Source organism: Denticeps clupeoides, chromosome 9 (assembly GCF_900700375.1).
Source record: "Denticeps clupeoides chromosome 9, fDenClu1.1, whole genome shotgun sequence".
NCBI lineage: Eukaryota > Metazoa > Chordata > Actinopteri > Clupeiformes > Denticipitidae > Denticeps > Denticeps clupeoides.
Genome location: NC_041715.1, coordinates 4399423 through 4410331, shown reverse-complemented (window position 1 = coordinate 4410331; position 10909 = coordinate 4399423). Strand labels below are relative to the sequence as shown.

Genomic DNA, 10909 nt, shown 5'->3' with positions numbered 1-10909 from the left:
GATGGATGGATGGATGGATGGATGGCCGAGCGATTCCATTGTCGCTCCTCGCCGACCTTCCCGGGATGAATGAATGAATGAATGAACGAGCGGGCGGGCGGGCGGAGAACGTCGCTGCGATGGCGGACGGCGACGCTGCTCGCTCCGCGTGTGAGCGGAATATCAATGCGTCGGAGTTTGAATATGTCGCTTCATGCCCGGCTCAGATCAGACCTTCTCTGGCCATGATGGATTTCACGTCTGCTGGTAAGAGGGCAACTTTTTTTCCTTCTTCTTTCCTCTTCTTCTTCTTCTTTCCGAATTCAGTTGTTGCGACCTGAGACCGATTTACGATTTAAACACCACTCTCCGGATTGTAAAGAACGATCTGATCCGATGGGCTGCGTGTATGTCGATTTATGTATATTTATATGTTTTAGCCGTTCCAGCGAGCGCCTGCACGGCTGAGCGAAGCCCGCTACTCTCAGAAAAGACGGATTAACACCCCGGGGCAGTGACCGCGGGAGACCGCGACGGATCTGAAGTAAAGTTGAAAACCAATTTATATATACGTATAGTTTTTTTTTAGGGCGGGGGGGGGGGGGCAACAATCATAAGCGAACGACCCCCCACGTGTGGTTGCCGACGCGTTGGCGTGTAGTGCGCATGCGCGCAGCCGTGGCCCCGCCCCCTCCAGCCTACCTGCGAGCCGCTCACCTGGATCCAACGAGGCGGAAGTGAGTCGCGGAGATTTTGGCTGCGGCGTGTCGACTCGCGATCTCGAGGAATTCCTCATCGTCATCGTCATCACCATCAGTGACATTTGTTCGTTTAAAGGGCGATGTTGAGCTTTAGCCCAGCACGCACGGTATTAAAGATGGACGGTAAGATGTATTGCTTTTATTCCCCCCACCCCTCTGGTACATTTTGACTCGGGAAGAGTTTTTAAGTTTATTCGTTAGTTGCCGGACTGCACAACTTACACATCTCCTGTACTCATTCAAACCAGACTTGATAAAAAAAAAAAAAAAAAAAAAAAAAAATGGTCCTGGGTTTATAGGCAGATCCTGATGTGAAATAATGTCCAATTGAGGAACTGTTTTAGTCACCCTAACAGGAAGGCTTATGCAGCCGAGAAAGTGTTGCTTTTGGACCAGGGATGCCCAAGAAAAAAATGTCCGGAATGTAGCTTCTTGTTCTAAACTGCCTTCCTTCTCTTGTTCTTTTGGAAGGTGATGGTCCTGGTGCGAAGCACCTCGGCTGAGATGAACTAACCTCTCCATTTGCTCGGACACCGTTGATTTAAGGATGATGGGCTTCCGGAGACTCCTCAGGAGACGGCTTCACCCCTGGAAGCTGGTCATCGTGGCCCTTGTTTTCGTCACCTTCCTGTTCCTCATCCAGCGGGAGGTGGTCAGCCACAGCCCCCACGAAGAGCCCTGGCTGAAGGACATTGTGGTCAAGCGGGACGCCATGCTGGGCATGGTCATGGGCGCGGTCAACAACCTCAGGGACGCCATGCCAAAGATGCAGATCAGGGCCCCGAACCGGCAACCAGAGGCCGGGGGCGGCCAGACGTGTTTACCCGGGTACTACGCGGCCGCCGAGCTCAGGCCCGTGCTGGAGCGGCCGGCTCAGGACCCTGGCGCCCCCGGCGCCTCTGGCCAGGCCTTCTCTACCAAGGACCTGAGCCCCGAACACCAGCGGGAGAAGGAGAGGGGCGAGGAGAAGCACTGCTTCAACGTCTTCGCCAGCGACCGCATCTCCTTGAGCCGAGACCTGGGACCTGACACTCGACCGCCAGAGTACTGTTCTCCACCAATCCCCCTCTGCATGCCGGTCTTATATATACACACACACACACACACACACACACACACACACACACACACACACACACAGTACAGGCCAAAAGTTTCTCATTCAATGTGTTTTCTTTATTTTCATGACCATTTACGTTGGTAGATTCACTGAAGGCATCAAAACTATGAATGAACACATGTGGAGTTCTGTACTTAACAAAAAAAGGTGAAATAACTGAAAACATGTTTTATATTCTAGTTTCTTTGCTCTGATTACTGCTTTGCACACTCTTGGCATTCTCTCGATGAGCTTCAAGAGGTCGTCACCTGAAATGCTTCTCCAACAGTCTTGAAGGAGTTCCCAGAGGTGTTTAGCACTTGTTGGTCCAGCTCACCCCAAACCATCTGGACTGGGTTGAGGTCCGGTGACTGTGGAGGTCAGGTCTCCACTTTTTATTAAGTACATAACTCCACATGTGTTCATTCATAGTTTTGATGCCTTCAGTGAGAATCTATCGACGTAAATGGTCATGAAAATAAAGAAAACACATTGAATGAGAAGGTGGCCTGTACTGTATATATAATATCATAATTGGAACAGAAATATTTAAGCAGTGGCAATGCCTAATGAATCACAATGTGATCTAACTATTTTTCCTACTAGACCACCGTTATATCAAAAAAGCAAAAAAAAAAAATTTTTTTTTGTAGATGTCATATTCATGGCATGAACAGTAAAATGTGGATTAGTTGTTAAATTAGGTCAAATTAGCAACATGAACATTTTCCAGATTGGTCCCAGTAGATGTTGTGGTGAAAGTTTAGCGCCATCTGGCGTCCTGAGTCTCCATGAGCAACGTTTGCTGGAACAGGAGGAGAAGTGGCGGCAGATCAGGGAGGGTAGAACCGAGAACATTATTATTATTATTATTTTTTTTTTTTGGTTTCCAGCAGAAATAAACGTTGCGCGGAGGCGCGTCTTTTATGTTGGACGCCTCGGCGAAACCACAGACATGGTTTCAGCACGCCTGCCCAGTCAGTGTGGCCGAGTTTTACTTGGCTAATTAAACGAGCCTGTTCTTGTTTCTCTTCTTTTTAACCGGGGTAAAAAAAATTTTTTTTACTGGGCTGGAATTATACAGGGTGCACCGCTCTTGGCCAGCTGTGAAAAATGCCATTACCGGAATGGTGACGACTCTCTAACCCCCACCCCAGATGCATCGAGCAGAAGTTCAAACGCTGCCCTCCGCTGAAGACCACCAGCGTGATCATCGTGTTCCACAACGAGGCCTGGAGCGCGCTGCTGAGGACGGTCTACAGCGTGCTGCACACGTCCCCCGCCATCTTCCTCAAGGAGGTCATACTGGTGGACGACGCCAGCACGGACGGTGAGAGGACCACCCTGCCTCTGGCCGGCCTCCCTCTGGTGAGCCGTGAAGTGCAGCGGAGCCTGGAGCCCCCTCAAGACGGCGGCAGGGTGGAGTCGGGGTGCGGGGAGAGCGAATACCTTTCTGCTGGGAGAGGGCAGGCTGCTCTGTGTGTGTGTGTGTGTGTGTGTGTGTGTGCTAGTATCAGACCCCCCATCCCGGGAATGGAAGTGAGCAGGCACCACTTCCACCCCCGCCGTGAGTTTGGAGTCATTTGAAGTAGAAAAACCCTGATATTAGCTTTTAGTAAGAACACCAGTTTCTGCTCAGAAGAAGTCGGTCTCTCTTTCTCTCTCCCACCCCTCACACACACACACACACAGAGAGAGAGAGAATCAAAACTTGAATAGTCTCAAAACTACTCAATTCTTTTTCTGACTCTTTTTACATGTGAAAATATAAAAAGTGAAGTGATTGTCATTGTGAAACACAGCAGCACAGCACACGGTGACACAACAAAATGTGTCCTCTGCATTTAACCCATCACCCTTGGTGAGCAGTGGGCGGCCATGACAGGCGTCCGGGGAGCAGTGTGTGGGGACGGCGCTTCGCTCAGTGGCACCTTGGCGGCTCAGGATTCGAACCAGCAACCTTGTTCTGCTCGAACATCTTAAGTTAGACAACGGTGATGGTTTTCCAACAGTCCTAACTTGTGGGGAAAAAAAAAAAAAGTTTAACATGCGAGTAAGAAACTCTCATCAACAAAAGAAGAGATTTATTTATTTCTTTCATATAAATTTCTGCTTTTGAAACCTTTTTATTTTTCAAAGCGATCATGGTTGTGTTGTAGACAACCGTCCTGAAACACTTGAGTATTGGAGACCTGACTCTGCCCCTAATATACTCTCATCCTTGCACAGCTCCTGTTTCCGCCTGCTGCCCAGACGTAAGTAAGGCCCATTCCGCACGGGGATTCCGCAAAGGTCACATTAGATGGCAGTTTAATTAGTCTTGAGCGATCAGATATGTGGCACGGTCGCCGGGGACACGCCGTGTGCAGTAATGGGTGTTTTGGCTCTGAAGAGCAGAAGCTGGTTCTTTTCCACAGTTCTTCTGGCTGCTGCTACCTATTCAGATGCTAGATTTCTAATGAGAACACATCATGCCCATCCAGTACCCGTTGGTTACTGTATTTACGACATTTTTTTTCAATATGGATTAAAAACATCCATTAATGTTGCAGCAATAGCTACTTAAATCACTGCATGACTTGCATGGGGTGTTTGTCAAAAAAAAAAAAACATTGCATGACCAAAACTAATTTAATTTAAACTGTGAAGGAGAAAACTGCACAATAATAGTTGGCTGTAATTGTGCCATAATAATAGCAAAAAATAAAACCCCACCACCCCATATTACTGCCAATACTGCCAATGCCAATACTGGCATAACCATACACAAATGAATAATTTATCATTTGAATGATGAAGTGAGTGTTTTTAAGTTTTTTTTTTAAGTTTTAAGCAGGACAAGTGTAAAATGTCCATCAACCATTGTGTATGAGTGGGGGGGCAGCAGCACATCCAGCGAGAAGGGAAGTGCCATTTTTTGCCATTTAACTGCAGTTCCTCTCCAAGGGCCAGTGGTGTCCTAGCGGTTAAGGAACCGGACCCGTGGGTACAAATCCCGAAACCGTCAAGGTGCCACTGAGGTCCTATTGGGCACCTTTCATGGCTGCCTACTGCTCACTAAGGGTGGTGGGTTAAATTAGAGGACACATTTCGTTGTGTCACCGTGTGCTGTGTATCGCGCCATTTTGATATGAACTACTGAAACCAGTGTTTCTCCTCAGAGGCGCTGAAAGTTCAGCTGGACGAATACCTGAGGCGGCTCCACATCGTCCGGGTGGTTCGGCAGCTGGAGAGGAAGGGCCTCATCACTGCCCGGCTGCTCGGGGCGTCGGTCGCCAGCGGCGACATTCTCACCTTCCTCGACGCTCACTGTGAGTTCGCTGCAGCTGCATACACACACACACACACACACACACCCTCTCACACACGTGAGGCTCTTCTCAAGGCCCGAGTGGGTGATGGATTCATATCAAAATATTGATTATTCATTTGGGTTGAGATCTGGTCATAATAGGAGCAGGCCAAGAGCAGGAGTATTCATAAATAGGGTCATCTTACAGAGAAAAAATAATTAATGATCATAGTGTAATGATCAATTGCGCCAACAATTGACTCATGCCTTGATTGATTATGTACAAAAAGTCCAATATAACTGGCAATTATGCAAGAAAACAAGAGTTCATGTTACACCTCCAGGCTGTCCATATTTATTGAATATTCATATAATTAAAGCCAGAAGTAATAATAGGGTATCCCAGAACGATAAGGATGTTTCATCATAGGATGAAGGTGATTGGTCAGTATCCCTGAGTGACCCTGCAAGTGACCCTACAGCAAGTGGAGCAATAAGCAGGGCCATCTGCTGTAAGTAGAGCTGATTGGGTGGTGATGTTGTGAGTGCAGGCGAGTGCTTCCATGGCTGGCTGGAGCCTTTGCTAGCCCGAATAGCAGAGAACTTCACGGCAGTGGTCAGCCCAGACATCACCACCATCCAGCTGGACACCTTCGAGTTCGTGAAGCCCTCACCCTACGGACAGAACCACAACCGGGGCAACTTTGACTGGGGCTTGTCCTTTGGCTGGGAGAGCCTGCCAGACCATGAGAAACAGAGGAGAAAAGATGAGACTTATCCAATCAGGTACACAATATCTTATCTCTCTCTATATATATGTTGTCTATATATACTTTTTTACACTGTATACTTACCTTGTGTAGTCAATCATGTCATAATTACCAGCTATAATGCACTAAATTCCATCAGTGAGTCTGTTAAGCTGTAATTTTTTATGATACCTGTCACATGATCAATAACAGTAAGTGAAACAATCTGGTAATCATGATAAATTATTATTATATTTTAAGTATTCCAAATTGACATAAATTTGTTGAAAATTTACCATTTACCAGAGACCATGGCAGGTAGAGCCTTGGTAGGCTATAAAAAATTGAGGGAGACTGATTTCTATTGGCATGAAGCACTTGGGCTTAAACCGTAATAAACTCTGTCTGCTGCATTCATTATACTTTTCAACAAGCTGGTAAATGATCAGACTTTATTAACTTGCAGAACACCAACCTTTGCTGGAGGCCTTTTCTCCATCTCCAAAGAGTACTTCTACCACATCGGGAGCTATGATGAAGAGATGGAGATTTGGGGCGGAGAGAACATCGAGATGTCTTTCAGGGTGAGGGAGAGTGTTTCATTCTCAGCTCTCGTTCGCCATTGATTTTGCTGAGGCGAGGAGATGTTTACATTATTTAGCGCTCATTACATTATTTAACAACTGGTGGTGTTTGACTCCTCTTTTCAAATCTCATCTATCTGCTGCTTTATTGCTATGATGCATGAAAACACTGCTTAATGGTTAATGGGTTATTAAATCAATAGGCATACTTACTGACCCTTAACAGATCAAGTTGGTGGCAGTAGGGGGGGGTAGTAGCCGAGCCAGTGTATCGCTGAGCAAGACACTTCACCCTGTGAAATGTCTCCAAAGGGACTGTCCCTGTAACTACTGAGGATAAGGGCGTCTGATGAATGCCATTAATGTAAATGTAATGTAAATTGTTCTTGGGTTGGTTTTATGCCAGGTGTGGCAGTGCGGCGGCCAGCTGGAGATCATCCCCTGCTCTGTAGTCGGTCACGTTTTCCGCACCAAAAGCCCCCACACCTTCCCCAAGGGCACACAGGTCATCGCTCGCAACCAGGTCCGCCTGGCCGAAGTCTGGATGGACGACTACAAGGAGATCTTCTACAGGAGGAACCAGCAGGCTGCTCAGATGGCCAGAGAGGTATGTTTTTTTTTAATGTTATGGGTCACATCCCCTTGACAGAGTTGGCCTTGATAATCACAATAACAATCAAAATAATTACATAAATTGGCATTTTGATGACTGTACACTCACACTTATCCATCAACGGTCTGTTGTGCAGGGAGCACTGGATCGGCAACAACACTTAACTCTCAGTAAAACCGACTGATTAGCTGTTTTTATTTAATAGTTTTAAATATTATAGCAACCCTTATTCTTAAGAATAATAATTACAGTTGACAGCCCTAATTGCTTTTACAATGAACTAAACAAATGTCTTATCTACTGTTGAATATAAATATAAACCCATGATCTCAGGATCTGTTTTATGCACAGTTCAGCCTTGGATTGTTGTGCACTTTATAAACTGTACAAGCGTTTATACGCTTGCACAGAAATTCTCTCCGTCGACTGGGTTTTCAGCCTCTCAGCAGGGGGCGGCGAGGTCAGGTGACCGTGGAAGCTGCAGTTATGAGGATTAAACCTTCACCTCGGGCCAGGGCTTTGGCCCCGAGGGGCCGAGAACTGACAGTTTGCCGGAGCTTTTCCCAGACTCCTCTCACCAAGACGTATCAACACCCGCTAAGCCCCAGTCTATGCTGAGAAACGGCCAGTTTTTATTTGTTGCATTTGTAATATAATTCAAATGATTCATATGACCGATTGTGGTGACTGTGAGAGTTGAGGCACCAGGAACTATTCAGCGTGATCTGTAACACAAATGAAATTAAATGAAAATGAAATTAATTGATTTAAAAAATTGCAACTATTCTTGATATAGGCATTGCAAATTTGCACTGAACATTGTCTTTAGTAGGGGCAGTGGTGGCCTAGTGGATATGGAAACAGACCCGTAATAGGAAGGTTGCCGGTTCGCATCCCGAACCGCCAAGGTGCCATTGAGCACCACATTAATCCGAGGTCCCACACTGCCAGAGGGAGACTACGGGTGGAGGCTCTCCCCGCAGGCACAGAACGGGTAATGAGGAGAGTTCTCCGTGTGTGCGTGTGGTTTTACACAGAAGTCGTTTGGCGACGTCTCCCAGCGTGTGGACCTCCGGGAGAGGCTGCAGTGTAAGAGCTTCTCCTGGTATTTGAAGAACGTCTATCCAGAGGTGTTCATGCCAGATCTCAACCCGCTGCACTATGGCTCAGTGAGTCTGTCTCAAGTCAGACACACACACACACACACACACACACTTTATGTCCCCCTCCCTCCCTCAGCCATGCTCATTCTCTTCAGCAGTCTTTCCTTCCTCTCTCTCTCTCTCCTACACATTTTATAAAGCTCCCTCTCCCTCTGTCACACTCTCCAAGTCTTTCCTCTCTCTCTCTCTCTCTCTCAATCACACCCACACACACACTTTATGTTCCCCTCTCTCACTCAGCCATGCTTATTCTCTTCAGCAGCCTTTCCTTCCTCTCTCTCTCTCTCTCTCTCTCTCTCAATCACACACACATTACCCCCCCCTCTGTCTCACACACTCACTCACTTAATCATCCACATCCCAGACCACAAAAAGTGGTCCATCTGCCATGGTGGTTTTCCACTGGACATCCTCGGAGACTCGGGTGCTTCCCCTCCCCGCCCGGACTTGGAGTCTGTGTTTGAACAGCTTGCGGATTCCTGGAAGCACTTTTTTTTTATTTTTTTCTTTCCATCCGCCCTTCCATTCACGCTTCTCCCCTCCTACCCGGCCCCACCCCCACCATCTCTAGGTGAAGAACGTGGGCACGGACTCCTGCCTGGATGCTGGAGAGAACAACGAGGGCGGGAAGCAGCTCATCATGTACCCCTGCCATGGCATGGGGGGGAACCAGGTGCGTATGGACGCCGGATTGGTTCTCAGGTGGCGACCAGAGGAACTGGCTCCAAAAACACTTCTACACAACTCTACATCCTGTCCACTGAAGCTGAGCAGGCGTGGGCTTGATCTCACCGCCAAATTAAACGTTTAATATGAGCGTGATAATCTTTTACTTTTGCCAAGGCATGACGTTAAGAGACTCTGCATCACATTCCCCACCAGCAGGTGGCAGTACGTGTCCCCCAGAGCAAGGCCATGTGGGAAAAACAGAAAGTCATGCTGTACTTTCTTTTTTTTTTCTCTGTGTTTGATCATGTCTCACGCTGGTTAATGTATTAAATGCACCGTCTCGTCCATGTCTCGTCCTCGATGGATTCTGTGATGTACGTAACATTAGCTACACCATATTCCCTGCTACTGAACTTCACAATTTCTCAAATTACGGCAGTTTGGACTAAGGTGATCCTTTATTAGTGCCACAAGTGGGAAATGTACAATATTATTTTATTATTTATATTATTATATATTTTATATTAACCCATTCTTGTCATTTTTTTTATGCTCGCTTTGGGCACTAAGTACATTAGGAAAAAAATTATTTATTTGCATCTGTACCATATAAATTCCTGCTATTAATAATCATGTGTGTGCAGTATTTCGAGTACTCCACGCACCACGAGATCCGGCACAACATCCAGAAGGAGCTCTGTCTGCACGCCGCCGAGCGCTTGGTCAGGCTGGAGACCTGCCAGTTTAAGGGTCACAGCACATTTGTAGGAGGGGAGCAGAAGTGGGAGCTGAAGGAGGTGGGGAGTTTTGCCTCTTAATTTTAGAGTGTCCTGGTGTGTTTTACCTTTCCCTAATCAGAGTTCAGTTTCCTTTATATGCACACACGTGTAAATTTGTGGTAAAAAAATTGCAGTGAACAATGCAATATGGATGGATGGATGATATTTGAAAAATATAAAATAGTGAAAGAGTTATTACCAGGATTTCAGCCAATCGGAATGCTATATATAGATTTTGTTGTGGACAGAACCAGCTGTTTTACCACGCAACGTGGGACCTGTGTTTGAGCGCCCGCTATGAACACCCGTCTCTGGTGCCCTGCAACCCCTCGGACCGGGACCAGCTGTGGTTCTTTAACTGAGTTCACCCAACCCGACTGGAGCAGACGCACTCTCCACCACTGAAACTGATCGCTGATTCGCAGTGGATGAGCTTTTTTTTTTTTTTTTTAATTTGACATGGAAGATTTTTAATTTATTTTTTATATTGAACTTCAGCTGCTGGAAAGTTGGAACTTCTATGATTAAAAAAAAAAAAAGCACCTTAAGGAAGGATTCACAAGCTTGAAGAAAACTTATTTGCTTTTCTTAATTTCTGGGACATGCACTGTTTCTTTCTCAGTTATTTTTTTAAATATAGAAATCAAGTCCTTCTGATCTTCAGTGGGTCTGAACTGTAGAACATTAACAGCCTTTTCCTGTTTTCTCCCATGAATTCAAGAAATTGTTCTGTGTTGGAACTGTGATTTAATTTAATTAGATCATTAAAAATCAAGAGCTGGCCGCCAACATTCTGTCATCGTTTTCAGAACGTTTCCAATTAGGCACCAAAGACTGTGAATTTCTCCTCATTAATGCTACCCATCATGCACAGATTGCACAGGTCCAACAGAAATCCCTTGTCTTTCATTTTCTTTTGTCTTTCTTCGGTTTGTGTGTTTTATATCATTGAAAAATTTTACTTTTACAGATTTCAGAAGACAAACTACAGCATATTGAAGATGCATTCGTCTTTTGCCATTTGGTCTGTTATGTCACGAGCAAAAGTCCCATCATATAGACGAACGAGGGGAGACACACAAATATATATATATTTTTCCCCTATTGGCAATTAAGAGTACAAGGCTACATTCACACATACAGTTTCCATTCACAGCACCAGCTTTTAACTGGAAATGGGTGTACCTGACCGATTCAGTTTGACATAACCGAAGGTCTAGA

General features: G+C 46.0%; 1 protein-coding gene across 1 annotated transcript; it reads left to right on the top strand.

Moving 5' to 3' along the window:
- Nucleotides 1-108: 108 nt before the first annotated feature.
- galnt3 (UDP-N-acetyl-alpha-D-galactosamine:polypeptide N-acetylgalactosaminyltransferase 3 (GalNAc-T3)) lies at nucleotides 109-10132 on the top strand. Its single transcript, XM_028991918.1, has 12 exons — nucleotides 109-246; nucleotides 420-863; nucleotides 1212-1784; nucleotides 2997-3169; nucleotides 5001-5150; nucleotides 5683-5917; nucleotides 6347-6464; nucleotides 6871-7071; nucleotides 8115-8246; nucleotides 8812-8913; nucleotides 9554-9706; nucleotides 9937-10132. The coding sequence occupies exons 3-12, from the start codon at nucleotides 1288-1290 to the stop codon at nucleotides 10048-10050; spliced, it is 1875 nt and encodes a 624-aa protein (XP_028847751.1). The 5' UTR covers nucleotides 109-246; nucleotides 420-863; nucleotides 1212-1287; the 3' UTR covers nucleotides 10051-10132.
- The last annotated feature ends 777 nt before the right edge of the window (nucleotides 10133-10909 follow it).

Bases quoted from the DNA above. Each gene is read 5' to 3' on its own strand.
- galnt3 (XM_028991918.1), top strand. From the start codon at position 1,288: ATGATGGGCTTCCGGAGACTCCTCAGGAGACGGCTTCACCCCTGGAAG. The intron at 3,170-5,000 runs GTGAGAGGACCA...GTTTCTCCTCAG, and splicing joins GGACGACGCCAGCACGGACG to AGGCGCTGAAAGTTCAGCTG. The intron at 5,918-6,346 runs GTACACAATATC...ATTAACTTGCAG, and splicing joins GATGAGACTTATCCAATCAG to AACACCAACCTTTGCTGGAG.